This window comes from Semicossyphus pulcher, unplaced genomic scaffold, assembly GCF_022749685.1.
Source record: "Semicossyphus pulcher isolate SPU_LCO1_2020_fin unplaced genomic scaffold, fSemPul1.0.p SCAF_14, whole genome shotgun sequence".
Lineage (NCBI taxonomy): Eukaryota > Metazoa > Chordata > Actinopteri > Labriformes > Labridae > Semicossyphus > Semicossyphus pulcher.
Window position 1 is genome coordinate 6,414,594 of NW_027211648.1, and position 23,884 is coordinate 6,438,477.

Sequence of the window (23,884 nt, forward strand, 5' to 3'; positions counted from 1 at the left end):
TTATTCAGGATGAACGCTTTACTCAGAATGTACACACACGTTTTCAATAAAGTTTAATACAAATTCAAGCTCCTGTGTGAGTAAACTTTAATAATAAATCCATCATCAGTCCTCCCCTTACTCCTTCTCCAGCCCCTCAACCTCATTGGCTCTCAGCTGACAAACGTTCCACCCAGGCTGTCTGTGATTGGCCCACGCAGCTGTCCATCATCGAGGGAGCGCCCGGCTCTAGCTCTGGCCAACAGAGACGCACCGCTGCTCTCCTTCTCTGCTGTTTAGTGCTTCGAGCGGCGGAGGGAAGTGGAGTTCGCGCGTCTTGTTGTGCGTCCGTGGACCAAACAGCAGCAGCAGCAGCAGCAGCGGTGCGCTTTTTCCTCCTCCAGAGCTGCAGGCATCCTGGGGAGCAGCCACACCGTGCATGCCGCGGACACCAGGAGGAGGAGGATAACCGCTTTCTTCTTCTTCATTATCATTTTGACTGATTGAGACATACATATTTTTCATTTCCCTCATGGTAACCAACACTGAGCAGCCGGAGACATGTGGAATATTCCGGGGAAACTGCACCACTTCTTACTAGTGTGTCTTCTCCTGACGCTGTGGGCTGAGGTGAGAACTTTATTCTGTTGATATTTCAAATGTTGGTTTAACTTATTAATCGTCGGGAAGTCCGTTTATTTTGGAGGGGGTTAAATTCCAGCCTTAATTGAATTGCGTGCTCGGCAGTCGAATCATGTGATCTCGGAATTTCTAAATGTGTGCTTCCTTCGGGGGGATAAATTAAGTTTGCCCTTTACAGGCAAATACAAAAGCATCCGCTGCGTGTTTGTGTGATTTTAAGTTATTACAGTTCTGACATTGTTTGCTGAAAGTTTTTTTATTTATCCATAAAGTTTCAACCGCAAAGACTCGCTGCCAATATTGAGTGCGTTAATCAGTCTTTTACGCGGACTCTTAAAGCTTAATTACGCAAAATAGTTTCGAGACTTAACTTCACATGTTTGCAGCGCAGCTTCACCTGCATGGAAACACTCGCGTATGGTCTGTAAGAAGGCGCAGAAGTTTGATCGCAACCAAATCTTTTGTTTTTTTTGTCGGATGTTTCCTCTTCTTCTTCTTTAAACTCAGTCTGCAGGTCTTGTTAAGGTGGACGTTTGCTGCAGCCTGATATGCAGAGTGAGCTAAATTGGAGTACTAGTAGTCGCGCTATCCAGCCCTGAAGTTCATCTGTGCCAAAATGTACAGTAGTGTGGGCTGTAGGGTGACTGTGCGCTGCAAAAAAGTCCAACTTTTCCAATGAGTCCGCTTATGAGCACTTAAGATAACCAGCATTAGACTGAAATTTAAATAATTAACCCACATGCAGCATAACGAGACCTTTAAAATGTACATTAGCAGACTCTAGTAGACCTGTTCAGCCTTTCTAACTCTCATTCTTTCTCCTCAGGTGTCTCAGTCCACCGGTTACTTCGAGCTGCAGCTGATTTCGGTGGAAAACCCTAAAGGTCAGCTCCTGAACGGTGACTGCTGCGACGCGGAGAAGAGCGCGGCGGAGGGCCACTGTGGCGCGGACGAGTGCGACACCTACTTCAGAGTGTGTTTAAAGGAATACCAAACGGAGGTCACGACCAATGGACCGTGCACCTACGGCTCGGAAACTACTAAGGTTATCGGTGGAAATACTTTTCAGTTCAAAGGCGGCCAGAAAACCGGACAGAACAGGAACAACGACGCTGGGAAGATCATCATTCCCTTCCAGTTCGCGTGGCCGGTAAGTGGATCTTAGATTCATCAGTTTTGTGGGGGAAATCGTCCAAATTTCAGAAGCCATAGTTGTGGAAGAGTTAGATTTCAGACTAAAGATTGCTCAAATTCAACATATTCGTCTGGATGCATCTCAGGACAGATGATGGTTATCTTATCTCTTCACCACCTAATAAAAACAAGATTTCATGCTAATAATATTCGATGTTGTGTCCAAAAGATGTGAAATTCCAAAAGGGAGTTTGGATGTTTGAGTGGTGAATCTTGGCGCACCCTGAAATCGGTCTTTTCAGTTCGTACAAAGTGTAATCTGGCACATTTTGGCACAGTTTTCTGTCTCTCTTTGCTGTCTGAGTGTCTGCGTGCCACTCATTCTCCTCTCCGCGTGCCAAGTTGGCAACTTTTGATGTCTATTCATCACAAAACATGTCGTGAGGGACATTGCATTCCTATTTTAGAGCTTTTGAGTGATTGTCTGTGTGTTTCTGATCAAGCGAAAGCCCCGTGCGCGCGTGACGCACGACTTTTACGCACAGCAGCGGTGCAGTGCGGTTTGATGCGTTACCAAACAAGCCGCTGTTTGTGTGGCTTCGGTTACACTGTGTCTGTGTAAAGGCGTGAGGAGGAGGAGGGGGTGTGGTGTCAGTGTTTGAAGGGTGTAAAATAAAGATTCCCAAGATTTCGTAGATGAAGAAGTGGCAGGTAACTTATTATCTAATCCAAACAGAGCCGCAGGAGCCAATCAAAACCTGCTCGCGCTCCTTATTTGGAGACACAGCGTGGGAAACAGGAACAGTGTTTTATGAAAGCTTCTGTAAGGTTTAAGGAGCTGCTGAGATCTGTATCAGGGAGGGTTAGCGGGGAGGGTGACGTCCTGTGGAGGGAACATCGCAGGTTTGATTCCCACAACAGCTGAGTGAGCTGTCAAAAGAAGAGTCCCTCGTCATTGTGAGTCAAACAGGAGGATCAAAACGGAGATGATGAACGTTAAAACTTTAAGAGAAAAGTAGTTGATGACTCTTTATGGTGATAAATTATTTTGAACAGGCTGCAACAGTGAAATAATTTCCATCTTACAAAATGACTTCAGCCTTTACTGAGGTGTAAAGTCGTATTTTTTAGTACAAGACAGGTTTAATCGTTCGTCTCAGATACAGTATATACTACAATAATGTGGCTATTTCCATGATGGCAGTGCAGCAATGAGTCTTATTGTGTTGTTTGGAGATGCTCACACTATTGGCTACTGTCTGTTTACCTGGAGACAGGTTGAAATAATCCCACTCCAGCGGCAGATAGTGTCGTACATTTTAGGAAAATAAGAGCTACATGATAAACAAAAATAACTATAATATGGCTTTTGGATTATAGGAAGAAAAAATACAAACATGATCCTTGTTGCAGCTTCGCCAGTTTAAGTATTGATCTTTTTCTCTACTAGTTTAAATGGCCTAATGTGGGTTTTCCAGGAAGAAGACTTAAATTGTGCTCTGGGAACGTGTGATGGACGGTTTACAGACTTGAAGTTACTTGAACTCTGAAATGAATGAAAATAGATTATTTTTCTGGCTTTTTGGCCTTAGTTTATGGGACAGCTGAAGAGAGACAGGAAGTGTTTGGAGTAGAGAGTGGGGGGATGACATGCACCAAGTGATTGGCAGTTGGACCTGCAATCAGTGCGTCAAGGACTGCAGCCTGCTCTACCAACTGAGCCCCAGAATGATTGAAGCTAATCAGAAGCCCTCAATTTAGCATTTAATCACCTTTAGAAACCTTAAAGAATTGAAAATGAATCATCTTAAGACTCATTCCACACATAGTTGCAGTAAAAAAGCAGAAACCCCGCCTGTGTGTGTTCATGTCAGATACATACATATCGGACATATCGGGTGCTTTGTGTGCTCGGCCGGCTATGTGACCTCTCCATTCATCACTCCCCATGGTCAGCTGTCAGCAGAGGGGAAGATGGAAGTAGTAAGTTGGGGCCCTGCGGGCGGATACGGTTACCACTAAGTTGTGTGTGACACAGGCGCTGGATATCAGTGTCACCAACTACTCAAACAAGTGAAGATCCCCGCTCAATCTGGGCCGGGGGATGCCTTTACATCGCCGCCTCTCAGGTTCACGCTCTATCCGTTATTGGGTCATTGTCTCACTCGGCGTGTGTGGGGTCAGTATTTTCCACTATCCATTCAGAAGGGGGGGTTGGAGGAGTGTGTGTATGAGGGGGCACAAAAGGAGGAGGGTATCGGTGTTCAGCAGCTTCTTGTGATGAGGCTGTCAAGGTCGGAGCAGTTAAAATGTCAGTATGCTGCGTTCTTTCTCATCAGTTCCCTCAGCATCACAGACAGTTTTGGTTTATTTTTGCTGTGTGATGTGTCAGTTTATTAATCCGTTTGTTCATTAAATATCCTTAAAGTAGTGAAGTTGCCCATCACTTGTTCCCACATCATCTCTTAAAACGTCTCGTTTCCCCGGATGAACGATCTCAAACCCAAAGATATTCAATTTATACGGATATAAAACTGAGCAAAGCAGCAAATGCTCCTCTCTTAAAAGCTGTAAATACACATTTTTTTTGCCATTTTGTCTAAAAAGATCAACTTAATCCTATTCTCATCACTATTGTTGGTTTCCTGTGTTTATATAGCGTCTACTGATCGGTCCTGAAGGAGTGATCCCTCCTCTGATGCTTATTCTGAGGTTCTCTCAAAATCAAGCGTCTAAGGATGATTGTGTTTTTTTTTTTTTTTTTGTTATATACATTTTTTTGGGCCTTTTATGCCTTTGTTTATAGAGAGAGGGCAGTGGATAGTACCGAGAAAGTGGGGATGACACGCGGTCAAGGGTTGAAGGTAATATCTGTATATGGGACGCACGATTTAGCCGCTGAGCTAAAGTTATCTATTGATGTCAATGTCGCTATTTCACTTCAGCCAATCAGGAAGCAGCATAAATTGGCGTAGGCACCCTGTCTCTGGCGCTGCAGTAGCAAAAGACGCTCCAAATCCTCTCTTTCCAAACTCTCTGTCTTCAACGTTTATTAATCAGTGTTACAGCTAGCATTGCGAGCATGTCACTGTCACTGTCATCCACTTCTTTTTAGAACCATAACAGAATTCCAGCTACTTACATTATAGTGTTAACTAACGTTATAGTATTAACACAGAAGAAGTGGGGTATGTCAGTGCGTCGTTGCTATGGAGACAGTCAGCCGCATCTGTGCGTGTTCCGTGGCTTTGATGTGAACGCCCCAGTTTTAAAACGTTTGCGATCAGATGTTCGAGGGATTCTTTTGGCAGTTGCGTCCCGTCTCGTTACGAATCGTTGATCTGAACTGGCCTTTAGGTCGAGGCAGACGGCTTTCCATCGGCGAGTCCGGTTCTGCTCGAGGTTTCTGCCTGTTTAAAGGACGTTTGTTTTTGCCAGTGTTACAAATTGCTAGTATTACAAAGAAAATGGTCCAGACCTGCTCTTTAGTGTCGTGATTTGTCGCTAAATAAATAAAAATGTATTGATTGATTGATAAATTTGCATCAGCTACTATGAGATGATATGAAAGCTCCTTTAATGAGAGTGAAAGAAGGTTGAATCTCGGCACTAAGATGCTCTTTAAACTCCGTTTTGTTTGATTGAATGAATCATTCTTTGAATTTTGAATCTATAAGCCTACAGTTTTCAAGATTGAAAAATGACAGATGTCTCACTCTGCTCGTTCTCCGACCACAGACTGTAGTTGGCATGCTGTCGTCCACAGACAGAGCTGACAGTCACTCAGTGAGTGTGTGTGTTGTGTGTGGGTCGGTGGCCTGTAGCCTCTGGTCCTGCTATAGTGGACTCCTTCAGTCAGTCGGACAGTAATCTGGGCCACTGGTCCTGACATGAATTAACTGCTGGAGAACATAAAAAAAAGAAGGACATTGTTCTGCCTCTTTCCTTCGCCGATCACTTCCCCTTCATGCTAACCCCTCCGGCTGTTTGGGTCTTTAGTGACATCTTTTTCATGAAAGGGAAAGGGGGGAGGAGAAGGGGGGGATGATGGGGAAGAGAGAGGGGAAGTGGGATGATGCAGCCCCCTCCTATTAAAATATAAAAAACCCTCCACACAGATTTCTTGTCACGAGGGAGGTGTATTTTTAGGACGCACAAACTTAAGATGTTGCCTTTTTTAAAGTAGTGAGAGGAGCAAAAACAAGCATTTTCTTCTTCTCCTCTTCCTCCTCGCCTGCCCCCCTTCTCTCACCCAAATCTCCCGTCTCTCCCTCGCTCTCTCTCTCCTTATGGGGTATTTTTAGAGCTGCTGTCCTCCCCTCACCCCTCTGTGAGTAAATCAAGGATCAAGGGTGCGTACTCCTTCAGTTTCATGGCCCGTTTTTTTCCCCCCTCTCTGCCCCCTCTCTTGCCAGATCCCTCTCCTGCCTCCCTCCCCCCCAGTCAGCCTGGCAGATCTGAGAGGACAGAGGTGGAACAGCTGTTGTTTAGAGACCTCCTCCTCCTCCTCCCAGAATAAATGTTTTAGTGAAATAGCATTAGGAAAACAGGCTATGATTACAGATCACCTCACTCGCAGGAGTATCAGAGAGCAATCGCAAAGTGCAATGTTGGATGACGACGAGTCGACGTCGTCTTCGCAGGTTGTCGGGCTCATTTTGGCGAGTGCGTCCCTGGCACCCCGGCCCGCTCTTCCGTCAGGTGCTCTGCTCGGTTTGGTGAAGCTTTCACGGTTGATTAGTTTCAGGGAAAGGGAGAGGAGGAGGGTGTGATAGTGAGTAGAGGTGTAGGGTTGGTGAAGCCGAGGGAGGATGAGGTGTAGTTCAGGTTGTGGGACGAGCGTTGAAAACGTAGAAAGACTTAAGTGATATATTTTACCAGCCCACATGTGCAAAACAGTCCTGCAACAAAACTAAAACTTCTGCACCGCTTGCAAAGCTGCCATTGTTTTGGACTAACAGAACCAGATGCTGAAACTAATGGAGGGTTTAAACGACACGATTTTAGCACTGAATATTTCACTTGTGGGTTTCTGGAGATTCCTGACAAAGGCTTATTTTTTGGGGCATTTTAGCTTTCATTTATAGAGAGAGAGGACAGTGGATGGTAGGATCCAACCCGGGGGTCGCCCCATCGAGGACCGCAGCCTCTGTATACGGGCCGCACGATTTAACCGTTGAGCTAAACCGGCGCCCTTTCAAAGCAGTGATCTAAGAGATCCTCTCATCCATGGCAGATGTCCAGGAGATATCTCGCAGGTTAAATATCTGGACCTCTTTGTGAGTCCAAATCCTGAAGTGAGATTAGTTTTGACCAGCAATGACAGCAGTAAGGGCCTACAGCCAATGAGAGGGCAGGATGAATTGGTAGATGTAAATGCCAGGGGGCGAAGACGATGCAAAAACGCAATGATTGCTCGCTTCTTGCAGACATTCGTTTTTAGTGTATTGTGCTAATGTCTTGCTTGTGGTGTTGCGTATTTTCCCGTTTCACTTTGCAGATAGTTTATATATTTTTGGGGGTTGCTATGAGGGGAACTCCGCCGATTACGCAAGAAATGTTCCAATCAGATCAACACTGATTTATGCCTTTATTGAGAGAGAGAGGACAGAGGATAGTGTTGAAACAGGGGAAGAGAGCGTGGGGGTGACACGCGGCAAAGGCCCGAGGGTGGTAGTCGAACCCGGGGGACGGGACGTGTGATCCAACCAGCGAGCCAAACCGGCGTGCACAAACTCTTTTTTTCAGATGATTCTTTGTAACTGTATGATTCCTAGTTTTGCAACAAGGTCGGCAGAGGCAGCGAGCCGCTTGAGACGATGGCGGATGTGCTCACACTGTAACCATTGTCCAACTGTCCTCAGCTGCCACCTACTTTATTACTGTAAAACAACCTTTTGGTGCAACGGCCATGTGCGTTATTGCAAATGATTTCTTGGCCAAAGTTTGTGCATATTTCATCATTAAATTAGAGTCAGAGACCTGAGCTAAAGTTAGTCTAAAGAAGAAGCATCCACAGCTACACCTGTGACATGGTGTGTTGCTGTTGTGTTTGAATAAGCTCGTTAAAAAGGTCTTAAATAGGTCGACCTCCTAAGTAATTAAGACCTTTGATAATCAGTGTCTCACTAGCGTCGCGTGTACTTCACTGTTTCATCAGACTGATGTTTCCTTCTTCCTCATGCATACTTGACTTTGTCACATCAAACCTCCCGAAGTGTTGTCTCATAAAGAATGTAGGTTAACCTGGAACATGTTTCTCCTTGTAAAATAACACACTGAGGCCACAAACTGCTCCCTCTGCGTGCCCTCTGCGCTCTGTGTCTCTAATAAGCCTAAAAGCCTGCGGAGCGGCCGCAGCAGGGCTCTGTTACGTGGTGTGTGTCGGCCAGGCGAGGCGGTTGAACGCTCTCTGCTCGGTTAACTGCGGTCAGGAGCGGGTCTGCTCATCTTTCCCACGATGCCGCCGGGTCCAAGTCAGCTGACCTGGTTGCGAGGGCGTATAAATGTGTGATTAGCTGCTCCGTCTGTCCCGCAGATCGATTGTTGATGCTGCTGGAGGATTTGGTTTGATGTGTGACCGAGGTGTTTATAGTGGCAGCTTTGTGTACTTGTATTTGTCACGCTGCGGGGACATTAATCAGATCTCACATTTATGTAATGGGGGGGGAAACCAGCAGGTCCTCACACGGTGAGCCAAGCTTTGGGGTTTAAATTTGGTTAAAGGTTAAGTTTAAAACTCCAGAGGACGAATCGAATGTGTGTGTACGTGCGTGTGAGAAAGACAGAAGGGTGTGTGTGTATGGAAACACACACTTTTTGACAGACTTAAGTAATCAGAACTGGTCCTGGGAGAAATATTAATTAACCTCAACTTGACCTCAGAAATATTAGTTTCACAAAAGATCCTCAACTACTTTTTCCTGATCTTCACTTGAAATCTAAGAGGAAAAAACTAAACGTAAAAGTGCTGCAGAAGCAAGAAGCAAGAATGTCCATGTAATACTACTAGTCTACCTCGAGTCGGGATTGCTTTCCAAGTTAACCCTAACCCTTAGTTATAACACAAGGGCTGCGACTAGCGAGGGTTTTTGTCATCGATTAATCTGCAGATTATTTTTCTAAAGAATCAATTAGTCGCGTGGTCTATTTAATGTCAGAAAATTGTGAAAATAGATGTTGATGTCTGATAGATGTCTTGTTTGTCTAAAACCCAAATGTTTACTGTCACTGAGAAATAAAGAAAACTTAAAATATTGTTTATATAATATTTTAAAAATCATTCAAACTTAGAGAGATTGTCAGAGATTAATTTGAAAGCCAGCCGTTATTGATTAATCAGTAAATAATTGCAGCTCTAAAGGGGAAAGCTCTCTTTAAAGAGGCAAAGTGAAGGTGCTTTTCCTCCATTGAAGACGTACTTACATCATGTAACTTCAGACTCAATTATCACCCTTATATCACATCCTCTACACAGCTAACGCAGTGTGAAATAATACCAGCATTGCCAGTTATCTGCAGTTTGTTCTACACCGAGCACTGATGGAGCGCTGTGGTTAAGCTTACACTATGTTTAACATGTTCTGATATACAGTTTCAATGGACACCTGCCAGCCAATCAGGGACGAGTATGTACCATAGACATGGCATGATATTAAACTACCTCTAAGCCAACTATGTGTGTGTACAGTATGTACAGAACAGCTTCGTACTGTACGTGTGTGTTATCCGTGCACAAGCATATGAGCTTTTAAATGACCCCCTTTTACACCTGGTGTTAAGCAGCGTCCTATTATTTTGCTGATTTCTGCAGATTTGCTAAACTGAGCTTCACAAAAAGTGAAACTGCTGCAGCAGAACATGTCCAAACTCTTTCACACCTGCTGATCACAGTGCAAGTCAGTCCACCTCCAGATACGGTTTCGCTGATCCTATAGCATTCCAAATGCGATGCGTTCAACATGCGTTTACACCTTGTATTAACACATTTCTTCTCTATCTAGATAAGATATCAACTCTCAGATTACATGCCTGCACCAGGCGTCAATGGGGTCTGTGTATGTGTAATCATAATGTACGTGTGTGTGTGTGTGTAAGGGAGATAGAGGCAATGAAATGCATGCGAGCAGTAAGGCGAGCAGTGGTGATTAAAGCATCAGACATACAGAGCTTAATTTCCCACTTGGCTCTCTGTAGTTGTTCACAGGGCTAATGGAGCTCAGAGGTTATGTGAAAGAGAGATGCAGGCTCCAGATGACCAAACCCTCCATTGTTGCTTTATTTGTTTATCTCTGAAAATCTCACACATCCCTTGTTTATCTTGTCCATCTTTCCCAGTCTCTCTTGCACTAAGAGAAAACCCTGTAGCTACATAGTTGGTGCGTTAGAAACCATTTGGCTCCCGTGCTCCAGTTTTGTTAGCTTGTTTTGAGGGTGTGATCACACCTACAGTTTGCTTTCTTTGGTCCGAAACAGAGTGGGAAAAGATCGTCGTGTTGTGTTTTTTGTATTCCGCTCATTCAGGCTCACTCTGTGAACCAGCTTTTGAACCAAAGTTACACGGAGGCAGAAGGTTTTGATTCCCATCGTGCGTGAGGTTTTGTAAGACATGGCCTGAATTTAATGGAAGTTTCGAGTCACTTCTGTTTTCCAACTTGCAGATCTGTTTGTAGTGTTCTTTCCGCTAAGCTTAATCAATTTAGTGGTATTTTTTCTTCTTTGGCGTTTACCTTTGTAAAGAGCACATTAAGTAGTAGTTGGAAATAAACAACTTCCTCACATTTCTGTCCTTTTCAATGGACTAATAAACCAAATTAAAGCCCTCCAGAGTTCAAGTTGCAAACAGGCTTGGTATAAACGTGACTCATTCTTTGGCGGTTTTAAATAAGTAAATCTACTACAATCTTCTTCTCCTGCACGTTGCTGAACATGGATGTCTTGCGGCCTGTTGTGACGGCCCTCTCCAGAGGGGTTGGGTGAAAGTTCAGCTGGTTTCTCAACACATCTGGGGCCAAAATCTCTCAGTGTCAGTAACCTCAGTTACCCAACGTCCCACTACATGGAGAAACCTGTTACACTCTCACACACTTCTCAATCCACGAAATGATTTTGCTCTTTAAGCCCAGGCGAGATAAAGTAGTTCCAAAGAGTCCAACAAAGCGTACAGATTGACCCAGTGGACCTCCCATAGCCGTGTGCTGGAAGTTTTTTTTTTGGAAGTGATTCGGATAACCCTGGACATGTCCGAGTTCTTCGTAGTAGTGATATAGTTGTTCCAGATCTTTTGTGTTTGTGTCCGACAACTTGAGTATGAATGGAACCTAGAAAGTTGGAGGATGTTATGGTCCACAGTGTCCATAGATGAAAGATTGGAGTCCGTTGCGATTAAGAGGTTGCTCTGTACCTTCGTTAATGTGATTACCGTCAAACCATACTGAGCATCATCTAGAAGGTTATTGCTGGATAGGTGAGCGTTGGGTTGTCCTCGCAACCACCTTTTCTAACAGTTTTGACTTAAAGACTTCGAGATCTGAAATGGATCCATGTTGGTTTAGACGGTCTGGGTCAAGGTTGGGTCTTTCTTAATAACAGTGTAACCACAACTGGTTTACAGAGAACATTCTTTGAGGTTGCCAGGACTGAGATCCAAACCACAAGAGACTCGATATTGTTGTCTAAATTTGACCTTCAATGATTGCAATCATCGTCCTTTATCTCTTTCTCTTTTGTGTTTACATTTAAAATGAGGCAACTCTACGACTCACTGCACCCAAACTCTCTAACAGCTCTTCTCCTCCCACTGAAGAGTTTAGCTTGAAACAGCAGTCCGACTTTATGTTGCATGCAGCAGGCTCGTCGCTCTTTTACTCGTGTTTGCTGTTTGGTGCGAGTGGGCTGTTCAGGTGGATCAGTGATGACGGAGGCGTTCGGGGGTTTTCCCACAGCGAGAATATCAATTTCTTGTCCACACTGTTAAAATGAGGCCTGCTTTAACCTCTTTGTCACTGCAGGAACAATGACTTAATACCTCTGCTTTTGTGCCTAGATATTGAGTTATCAAGACGAGCCGAGGGAGGGGGGGGGGGGGGGGGGCTGGAAGCGAGAGATGGAAACATAAAGAAGGGGAGATAGAGGAGGGCAGCTGTGCCGGGCAAAATGTCAGGAGTGGATTTGAGAGCGTTTACATAAGGCCTCTCTTGTGCTGCTCTCTGGAGTGCAACATGCTGAATCTGGTATTCACGCCTGCTTCAGGTGTTGGCTCCTCGCTCTGAATATAGAGCTGTGTCCATCCTGTTGTAAGTCGACGGCGATGAGTAGTCATTTTTAGGAATCGACTCAGCAACTGATGGTATTCTTGTATCGTCTGCTGGGACTCTTTGGGCGTCACCTCCACGTGATTTGTAGATCTCTCTGACTGTTTTAGAAACTTTTCGACATCTAAGATGAGTCAGAGACATATTTAATCAAGCATTCAACATCCATCCATCCATTTTCTACAGCCTACCGCTTATCCTTCTCAGAGTTGCGGGATGCTGGAGCCTATCCTGTTGCCTATCTCATTTGGCGAGTGTTGGGGTGCACCCTGGACTGATCGCCAGCCAATCACAGAGCTGACACATAGAGACAAACAACCATTCATGCTCACACTTAGACCTACGGGCGATTTAGAGTCACCAATTAACCTAACGTCTTTGGACTGTGGGAGGAAGCCGGAGTACCCGGAGGGAACCCACGCATGCACGGGGAGAACATGCAGACTCCACACTTTGTCCGAACCAGGGTTCGAACCAGGAACCGTGTAGTTTTGACTGGCTGTGACAGCCCAACATTCAACATAAGGAATTGAAAATGAGTCCTACTTTCTTTGTGGCGGCATTTCAGCTTTCTTCCTTGATCCCAATATGTCGTCTACCAATCATTTTATGTGACCTACAGTTAAATATCCTAAAGGGATTTAGTTAATTTGATGTTATTGGAGAAAGAGAAAAGCTCCATATCTTTACACTGGGAAGGCTGAAATCTACACATTTGACTTGGTTTGACCAAGATTGTGATTGTACTCTCTTGGTGGGTGAAGCGTTATAAACCTTAGATTCCAGGTAGTCCACTGGTTAAGTACAGATTATTAATAAAACCACAAGAGGCAGCTTGCTGTTGCATTTTGGTGCGAACAGATGATCTATTTTCAACTCCCCGTTGATGCACCGCTTTGTGTCACTTAGCAACTTCACACCTGTGAAGCCGGTGCCTCCTTGTGTTGCAGGTTTCTGTTTTAAAAAAGGCATCCTGCTGCTATTTCTTTCTTTGTAACTCCCTGTCTGAATTCACATTTCGAAAGCGCCACCACGCTACCCACCTCTACATGTTCGCATTATTCCAATCATAAGGCAGCTCAGCTCTAAAATCTGTCCCCACCAGGTTGTTCAAACCGACACATTTCCTCGGTGAGTCACGGTGGACTTCTACCGTCATGCTTGGTCTGAATTTGTCTTGTTCTCTCTCTCCGCTCTCCCTCTCTGGTTTTTTTTTCTTCCACTTCGCTCTGTTTACAGCCTGTTGTCGAATCAGCAGCTCCAGCCAAGCATCTGAACTGGTCACAGACTCGTTCCCAGTATTACTCGTGCATATGAGTTTGCAGAAAATCTGTCAGACGGTCCGAAAATGTTTGTCTGTAAAAGCCTTGAGTATGTCGAAGACATTCTTCACAGGGATTGTTAACAGCATTTAGCAACAACAAAGTAACATTTGTACTGTTTATGCACAGTGGAGGAGAGAGTCAGAGTTTTAATTGGTGCAGTCTCGGCAGCAGCATCTGATTACAGACAATTTGATGAGGAGGTAATAAAAAAAGTGAACACAATGTTGTACTCAGATTTTATCTCCGTACGTGCTGTGTCTTACTGAGATCGTCTGAAGTCTTTGGCACCTTAAACAAACACAAAGTGTTGAAACACGCATGTTGTGCAATGGAAATACCCCCTGAGATTATGAGATTTAAATGGAGAGAAATAGTTCCTTATATGTGAGAGTGACACAGTCTTGCTTCTTTTTAAGTATGTCACTGAATCACTAATGGATTTAAGGCGGTATTTTCCCTTCACACAGCAGGCAAAGCATCGATTTACCATAAAAGACAAACTCCCACAATTCCTCTCCGTCGCTGGAGGAGCCGGCGCAACCTGGAGCGACAGAAATAGCTTCTCATGCGTTTGGTGTGGGAAAAGTGAATTGGGTCATTTTTCCATTCTGCAGCTCGGTATAAAGACCTGATTAGATTAGCTTTGATTAGATTTGCTGTCTGAACGAGGCCTCCTGGGGGAGGGTGAGTGCGTGAGGCCTCCTTAGAGAGAAGAGGTGGTTGTGCTTGGTGGTTGGTGGAGGGGGTGGTGGGCTCGTTCTGTTAATAATGTGCTAAATTAACCATCCCGGCTCCTCTCTGCCGGGAGCGACATGTTTTATTCATGTCAATAGACTAACAGGTGTGACGTGACAGGTGTTGCTGCTGCTTTTTTTTACGTCTTCCTCTGATCACAACTCCAGAAAAGTTGTTAATTGGGTCTCCGGCTTTTTCTGTTTTTGTACCATTAAAAATTCCCGCTGCTGTTAATTTCTATTAAAGCAACTTTCCTCTTGATTTTAGTCCAGCTTGACTTTGGTTTGGAGTGACAGAACGCCACAGCCTTTTGTTGCTAAGCACCCATTTTATACAATAAACCTTTTCAATGAAAATCAAAAAGCAGAAGTCTGAGTTTCTGCAGGTGATGCTCATTTTGTTCCTCTTGTCGGTTCTGTAACTTCCCCAATTCTTCTTTATTTATCACCAGCAAGCCATGAATGTCTTTTAAAAGAAGAGCTATGAAACACCTGTGACTAGAAGCTTTATTTGTCAATGTTTCTGAATTTTAAAAATGGACAAATACTTATATAAACTGTAACGCTGGCTGCAAGTACTCTTTTCTGTGTGATGCATTGAAGATACTTGATACTGAGAGGTAGATCTTAGGAGGTGAAAAGGAGCTAATGCTAGCTGATGTTAGCTAACGACTGTACGTTAAGAGAACCAACAAGTTAGTCCGCCTGTCTTAGTTTTAACTAGGAAACCTCATCCTCACGTTAGCTGCAACAGCAAGAGAATCAATCTACGCTCTGTTGAGACGTCATCTATCCATTGTTCTTCCTTGAATCTTCCAGCAACGAGCTCACGGCTGGTTGTTTTGGCAACAACAGGCAGCTGAGAAATGACTCTAAAAACCAACTGTACTCTATCTGCTTCCTAGCACACAGCATTCATTCAAAGTTAGCAGCTAGCTGGTGAACATAGTTAGCATTTAGCAGCTAAAGAGACAGCCTGCAGGAGTTGGTGGAGACCAAAAACAGAGCTAAAGGCGAATAAATATTGGACTTACATTCACCTTGAAGTTACCTCTGTCGACAAAAGTAGTAATGACTTTGTGCTGTTTCCTGGTTCAGCTGGCTTTTTGTGGTTTCCTAAACCCCACACCCAACGTAGGATCCACCAACTGTACTTAAACCAACGTAGTGCAAAAACCCTGCTCGTCACAGGCCAAAAGTCTTAAGTAAATCACCAAGGAAGCTGAGCTGAAGAATGAACCTTACTTGTATTGAATAAACCTTATTAGCATGCATCAAAAACAAAATTCATGGTGTGAGCCGCTCCAGACTGTACAGTGTATTCTCAGTAGAGCTGTGTGTAGCTGGCGGCTGTTCCTGCCGCGCTGAAGCAGTAATTTATTCATTGAACAGGTGAAGGCGGTGCGGAGTGCGCTGGTTTCTCCTCGCCTAATGAAAACTCAAATCCCTCTGACTCCTGTAAATTGGTTAGGAGGTGTCAAGTGTCTCCCAACACGTCCCCACCCTCCCCTCCTTCCCACCATACCCCTCTTTCACACACACACTTAAAGAGCACACACACAGATTTGACTCGTAAGGACGTCTCACTGCAGACAGCAGGGACGTGACACTTTGATCCTCCAGCTCCTGTCCTTCAAGGACACAAACTGCACACATCAGTTCAGTCACGCACACACTTAAACATGTATACACACATACACACACAGTCATGTCAGGCTCCTCTGAGGCCGTGGGACAGCCCCATCTGTCTGGGAGCCAGTGGCTGTGACATTTAAAATTGATTACAAAAGGAGAGATTGATTATGATAATGTCCACTTATTTTCACTCATTACTGAGTTATGGCCGCTCACTGGGCTCATAAATCACGGCTGTGTCATCTCCAACTCAGGGAGAACCAGCGTCAGTCTGGTGTTGTGCTCAGGATGACTTCATTATTTGTGTTTGAAGAAAATAATGACGGTTCCAGACTCTGTTTTATGCCTGTCAGAGACTTTGAGCAACCTGCTAATGAGGCATTGGCTTTGACCTTCCGTAAGTCCCAGTGCTACAGTCACACCTACCAGTTGATATGTCTTACTGTAGCCTGATCATGTGACCCGGAACAGAGATCTTTGGGGTTTGCTTGGGTTCTTGGTTAAACCACTTGTTTCCATGAAATGGTGGAACGTGTCTCATTTCGGAGGATGAACCCAACCAGTGTTGACGTGAATAAAAACCAGACGAGAGGTTCGTAGGGAAACGCAACATATGAGCTGTGTCCCAATTCAGGGGGCAGCATCCTTCAAAGAACGTATTTGAAGGCCACATTTCGAAGGCTCCATTAGATGCGCCCAACAAATGCGGGCCACAAAGGATCCATCGGGTGCATCCCTCACGGCCCTATCTCGAGATTCATTGGGCGGCAATTTAAAGGAGAGTGAAGACTCATCAAGCGGCCGAGGGATACACTTTAAATGTAAAAGTTTTAGATGGATGACCATTTCTGTTTGAATAAATGTTTGTGTTGGAGCTGAAAGCATCCATGCTTTGGAGTGTTTCCCTGTTTAAGAGGCTTATTTAGTTCCTTATGAAGTTCCTGTGGTACAATCATACAGTAAAGGTACTCCTCTGCAGTGCTGTTCCTCAGACTGTGCCAGGACCTTCCGATGTTAACTGCTGCAGTCATAAAGTCCAACAGAGTAGAAGGCAGGAGGCTCCTCCAGCAGATGGTTGAATTAAGTGCAGTCGCGTTAAAAAGTCTGAAAGGGAAAAGTTTGAAAGCTGTCATTGCAGAGCACAGTGTTCCTTTCTGCTCTTACTTTGGTGATGTAACTGCTCAGCTTTGGCTGACTCTCACTTGCTGTTGGTGTAATATGTTCTTACACTCTCAGAGGGAAAGGATGGCAAACATGAGTTGCATCCTCTCTCTGGTCTGGAAGTTGGATGACATTACACAAACACAACCAGGCTTATAAAACCTGCCTGAATAATGCAGTGGATGCATTGTCTCAAGTCACAGTCACGTTGGAGTGGCATTTACACGATTTAAAAAGGGGTTATCAAAGGGTTTAATCCACTTTTCGGTTGTGAATGTGTTAAATTAGCAGTTCCTGTAATTGGTCCAAGTCTCAATAGGGAAATTGCTTTGGTGAATTTTGTAAAATCAAAGACACAGAGGAAGCAGCTGATACAGAGCAGGTTTTAATATGAACATTATTTGGTTTAAGCTTCTAAAGGAGGACATGTCTGACACTTCTGTTTGATGACAGTGTAGCAAGGTGGGATTTTTTTCAACTTCTTTCCAACATTTTGTAGATTAACAATAATTGATAAAGGAAATAAGCATCTGTTGCACCAAAGTGACCCTAAAACCTTCCATGATGGGGTTGTTTCCTGTGGACTAAGTCCTCTGCCGTCTCTTCAGTTTTATATTGTTTTGAATGTCATCATCAAAGTTAAAGAAATAAACGTTGCCTAATTTAGAGAAACATCTCCAAACTTGCTCCAAACACACCCTGAAGCAACCAAATACTTGTAACAACACGGTCTCTAATCTGACTAATGATTTCACCTCTCCTGAATCTTTTCTATCCGTCCAAACTTTGAACTCCTCAACCCCAAAATCTGAGCACCATAAAAATGACCAGCAAGGTGCCATAAAGCACTTTGGCCCTCTACCTTCGTGTTTCATGTTTCTGTCCCCCTCTCCGCCTCTAATCTCTCCCAGCACCACTTTGTAACGTCCCCTGTAATCTTCCCCGCGGCCCTCGGTCCCTCTGAGTCACACTTGGGTCATGGGAACTCACAGCTGCTCGTCCGGCCCCATGCAGGTGACGGACAGCGAGCTCCATTTTGGTTTGTTTGCTGATGCCCGTGAAAAAAGGGAAGAAAAAAAAAAAAGCCTTGCACCTGAAACAATTTCAGAGTTAGAGTTTGTTGCTGTGGGATTGCAGAGTCCGTCTCCTTGGGAAAGTAGGGCATAGTGTGCCGGCCTGCTGGGCTTTTACACAAAATATCCACTGAAATCTGTTTCATTGCACCAAATATTGTATAACAACTAACATGCTGGTATTATTACACAACATAAGATGTGATCTACTATTTCACTATCCTTTCATAATTGTGCTTACTTGATGTTGCTGAAACGGACTTAGTGACATTCAAACTACATCTCGTAAACTTTATGTAGAAGTCGTTGAACAGATATCTTCATATTATGAAAGGCTCTGTTGGCGCAGCACACATTTTGGAATTGGAACAGTTCTCTTTTTGTCGTCTGTTTTTAGTCAGAGTAATATTTAACAATCCCGTTCGAGTGGGCTTTGGTTTTATGCAAGAAAACAGCCTGTGTGCCGAGCAAAGGAGAACGCAAATGTGGTCCCAGTACCAAGTGGCGACCACCAAATCTATCTTATCTTTATACAGACATCTGCCTGTAACTGCAGATAACAATCAAGTCGTCGATGTCGTCTCTCAACTCCGACCCCATTCTTGCGTCTCAAGTTGCCAGCTGGACTGTTAACAATGAGCAACATGCAGAATTCCCTGCATCTAAGGAACATGTTGTGAGAGGATGAGAAGTGGACTGTACTTACATAGTTACTTACATATGTTACATACTGTCACATTCACCCATTCATACTCACATTCACACACTGATAGCAAAGGCCTAAGTGCCAATCTCCAATCAGGACGTAGCACACTTCGACATGGGCTCGAACCCCCAACCTTCCAATTGAGAGGCGACCGACGGGGGCCACAGCCGCCCTAGGAATGCACACTTAGTATAAAGCGAGAGATTCATATAAGATTAAATCAAAGTACACTCATTTCTTCCTTCTGTCGTGAGCTGAGACTGTTTTTACTTCAGGCTGTAACACTTTGCAAGAAACCCTGAACAGTATCGATTCGATCATCCAAATGTCTCCCCTGCCACTTGACTTAAAAGTCTTCACCAGTTCCCTGCGGAAAAGCCGGGAAAAATGAATTTCCCCATTGGAAATCAATACATTACCACTCAAAGTGCCCTCGAGCAAGTCATCAAATCCCTGCTTGTTCCAGGGGTGCTGACCTCCCTGTGGAGCCGCCCTCTGGGATCGATACAGTGTCATGGTATGAATTAATCTCTGCCTGACTGAGACATGACAGGGGAAAACTGGATTTACATTTGGCTGGGAAACCACATTATCATCATAAAGCACACCTGTCTGCTGGATGATGAAAAATGTGTTATGTTGGTTTCAAGGTGAATGCTTCGTTCTTCGATAGAACACTTGTTAACCAGCCTCGAGCAGATGGAAGCTAATCAGTGACAACAGCGTGGGAACAGACTTATTTTCCCATCGTTACTCACCTTTTTCTGCAGAATGTGTGTGTGTGTGTGTCTGTGTGAAAGCACTCATGTGTGTCTGATTATGAGTGACGGCAGCTCATATCCAAGTTTCTGTGTAAACTCCAGAGCATGTGCACATCCACGTCTTGAAGTGGGCATATCTTTCAGTGTATCAGTGTGAACCATAATAACCTCTGCCCCCTTTTCTCTCTCTGTTTCAGCGAGCGTACACTGTGATAGTGGAGGCGTGGGACAGGGACAACGGCACACACAGCAATGGTAAGGATGAGCCGTCTGCAATATGTAAAACACAGTGTTTCAGTAATATAATATCTTTACACTTCTCTCTCCTCTCCATCCTGACTCACACTTTATCCCTTCCTTCTGCACAAATAGCAAAAGTAGTGTTTTGTGCATATCAATGCTCTGTTGAATATGACTATGTTCTGGTCACATGTTGGATTGCCTGGCAGGTTAGTATGGCTTTGAAATGTGCACTGCACCAAGTCCAGAGAATTTGTCATTAATCCCAGGAGTCCAGTTTGATCCATCTGATGGTTTAGACTGCAAGTGTTGGTTTGTCTCTTAATTCGACTCCGAGACAAATTTCCCTACAGGGACAATAAAGTATATCATATCGTATCTTATCGTGTCATAATGTATCGTATTTTATCGTAACGTATCATATTTTATCGTATCGTGTCGTGTCCTATCGTATTGTATCTCATGGTATTGCATCGTATCGCATCGTATCGTATCGTTTTGTTTCGTATCTTATCGTATCGTATTGTATCTCATCGTATCGTATCTCATCGTATCGTATCGTATTGTTTCGTATCTTATCGTATCGTATTGTATCTCATCGTATCGTATCTCATCGTATCGTATCGTATTGTATCTCATCGTATCATATCGTATTGTATCTCATCGTATCGTATTGTATCTATCGTATGGTATTGTATCGTTTTGTGTCGTGTTGTATCCTGCCGTATCATATCGTAATTCGGACTATAACGATCAGTCAGATTTATTTACCGTCAAATTGTAACATTGTGAATGGGTGAGAAAGACTGAGCAAGAAGAGGCTTATTCGGTTGGTTTGTTTATCAAGAAGGACTGAGGAGCATCAATGGCTTTAGCAAACATCAAGCAAACTGGTCGTGCCAAGGTTTAAACTTGGTTTGTGCCAAAGGACAAATCAGGAGGTGAATAAAATGATCCTCCTTTCCTGAGCATGGGTATTTATATCAAATTCAAAGTCAATATGGCCGATAGATAAGCAGATATCTTGCAAAAGTGCATGAGTGATGGAGAAATGGAACAATCGCACCCAGGCCAGATGAGCTTAGTGCAAATAAAGCTTTTGAATCAAAAACATGACTTCCTTCCATCAACCAGTCACGCAATAGATGTAGCCATTTTAAAGTTTCCTAAGCTCATAACTTCAATGTTGCCCAACTGTTTGTAACCTAGGAAGCTTGAACTTGCTGCATGAACCCTTTGGAACCATTAAAGAAATTAAATCACGTCAAAGTCTGTAAATGTTCAGCTTTTCTCAGACAACATGGATGATTTCCATCCATCAGTCTTGCAAGAGATGCTCAGCAGTCCCCGGGGATGGGGTGTGCAGACAGGTCCATTTTAGGATCAGTATACACAATAGATACAAAGTGATATTAGCACAGGTGGTATTCCGATTGGGCTTGGCTTGGAAACCTATTTTTAAACATATTTTTGGAAGTCACCTATGTTGATTCCGTGAACTGTGAACTAGTGTTAGATGGACCTGCAGGGCCAACTAGTTTGATCTTAACCTGCCTGCTACCTCAACACTGACGTCTTTTGTGTACAGCTGTATCCTGTTTATACTCGCTTCTCTCATCCTGGCCCTCTTTCGCCAAGTTTCCCAACACCGCTGGGAGGAAGAAGGCTTAATTGAGGGATGTAATCTATGTGATAGGACAATAACTGATTTGCTTTGTTGGGTGTTGGCTCATCTTCCATACAAGTTGGTTTAATACTCAGATCATTAAGTGACTCAGGATATTTTCCTACCTGCCCATGGCACCTCCTTTGTCTTGTTTTACCGCCCACAAAGAAACCAATGCCTCTATTGAGAACTCTCTTGAGGCTGTTCTTTTCATCTACTTTCCCTTTCACATAAATACCTCGAGATTCGTTCAGGATCAATGTGGCGTCAAGCGTCAAAGATTGATAATGGATTGAGACACATCTGATTGATGATATGACGCCATCATGCTCTGTATCTGATGTTTCTTTGCTGTAGAGTTGTGCGGTGATAAATCAATGTTAGAGCTGATGTTTTAAACTCATGTGACATGGCCTGATGTGTTAATATAGTCAGTATGAACAGTAAACGCTCCACCCAGCTGCGAGAGTTGGGTGTGATAACTTTTATTGAATGCGAATCCAATAAAAGATAAACAGGTGCGAAGATTGGAACAAAATCCTCAAGGCATTCCAAGCTTCAACACGAGGTCCAACAAAAACTGACACCTCCTCTTTCCACTTCCTAATTGGGTGGGGATAATGTCCACCATGTTTCTAAACGTTCTTGGTGATGTCCAGGTGTACACCAATGGGAAGGTTAGCATACGACACATTTACAGCCCACAGCGCATTTGGAATGGAATGGAAAGAAAGCCAAGCTGTACACGTAACTCACGATACCAAACACCTGCAATACCTTGACTAAAATGAAAGGAATGGGGCATGTGTGCCATGTTTTGTGATTGATGCCCCCAGCGAGCACATTCATATTGGCATCTTAGAACCTGAACGAGCTGAGGTTTGGAGCTCAGACTTATGACTAACAGGTAGCTTATTTGTGCTCCTCCTCCACCATCTCCCCTTCTCTTACCCTCTTCAGGGTCATCCAGAATGTTTTTGGCTCCCCTCTATATAAAGCCTGTGAGAACATTGCATCGTTAAGCCATTAATTATGGGCCATGGCGCTCTTTTTTTACCCCCTCTTCTTTCCTCTGATGTCTGTCTCCTAATTAGCATCGTGGCAGCTGTCCGGCTACCGCACGCCACTTCATTATCCCGAAACACTGTGACAGGTTGGCATCCATGCTGCCGTGCCTGGGCTTGGACGACAGCGCTGGTGGTGGGACACTTAAGTCTTTGCTTGATTGACCACCTGTAGATATGACGGTGTGATGACCCACGGGGATGTTTTATTAATCCTCTAAGGGTTAAAGCTGGCAGTCAAAGACAGGAAGTGCTGACATCTCGACCGCCGTGTCCCGTCTTGTAGACTTGGACTGAGTATTTCTCTCATTGCGTTATTACAAGTTTGATCCCTAAATCTGTCAGTGAGTCTGTGTGAAGTGTCCTGTCAAACTGAAACCTTACCTGCTTGCTTCATCATACTGGATCAGCTAAAAATATGAATTCCTCTGAGAATGTTAAGCTGTGATGGTGAGGAGATATTTGGGGATTAAGTGTTTTTTGTTACTTCTTTGTGTATCTACTTCCTGTTTGTGCCTCATTTGGGATTTCCTACGTTTTGGGGAAACAATTTGACAAGCGTCAGAGAGCAGGCACAAACCTGTTGCATCCAGCTGTGCTGTGTGTTACATGTTAGGTTAGCCAGCATTAGCGATACTGTGGCATAATTAGAGAGGGAGAGAGTTGTCATCTGTGAGAGGCCAGGTGTGTACGGGAATAAGAATTTAGGGATGTCCCAATCAAGTTTTGTTTTGCCCGAGAGCCCGCTTTGAGTCCTCTGATTGTGTGCCAAGTTCTCAATGCACTGTAATGTATTTTCATGCATAAAAAAGCAGCTGCACAGTGCGTATGTAATTTAAAGTAGACCTGCAGAAAACGAAAGCAAGTAAAAACAAGTTTGACATCAGATCTGATTATTTTTTTGAATCGGTAAATCAGTTAATCGTCTGCAAAATGTGAAAAGGTAGAGACAAATGCGTATAAGATTTTAACTAATGCCCAACGTTACGTGTTAGATATAAAGAAGATATTAAATTACAAGATAAAGAAAACGAAAGCTTGATACAGAATGTCTTAGCATTTCTGCATCTCTACACTTAAACGTTACAGTTCATACCGGGATGTGGGCAAATTTTTGTGACTTTAAAGTAAGTGATACAAAAGTAAGCGACAGGAGCAGGTGAAGTGGTGCTATAACGCTCTCATTGTGAGGATGGACATTCACTTTAAACCTGTTAGTGTTGGTGTACTATATAAGTAATAATGCTTCATATACTGTATACGGATCCATTTAAAGATGCCCTGATGGAAGCTTGGGACACGCCATTAAGTAATACAGTGTGCCAAATAACAAAACGATGGCTTCAAGATTAAAATCATAATAATAATGGGATTATAGAAATGTGGTTCTGGATGTTTTTTTCCTCAAAGTAGCTGCTGGATGTTTTGAGACGGCATGAATCGAGTTTCCT

General features: G+C 43.9%; 1 protein-coding gene across 2 annotated transcripts in view; it reads left to right on the forward strand.

Annotated features, from left to right (window-relative positions):
* Positions 1–306: 306 nt before the first annotated feature.
* The window catches only part of LOC138590964 (protein jagged-2-like), a 61,706-nt gene continuing 38,128 nt past the window's right edge, over positions 307–23,884 (forward strand). For both annotated transcript variants that reach the window (XM_069661415.1, XM_069661416.1), the window contains exons 1-3: positions 307–609; positions 1,448–1,771; positions 19,661–19,718. In XM_069661415.1, coding sequence (XP_069517516.1) covers positions 541–609; positions 1,448–1,771; positions 19,661–19,718 — 451 coding nt within the window. In that variant the 5' untranslated portion in view covers positions 307–540. The remainder of the gene's footprint in view (positions 610–1,447; positions 1,772–19,660; positions 19,719–23,884) is intronic.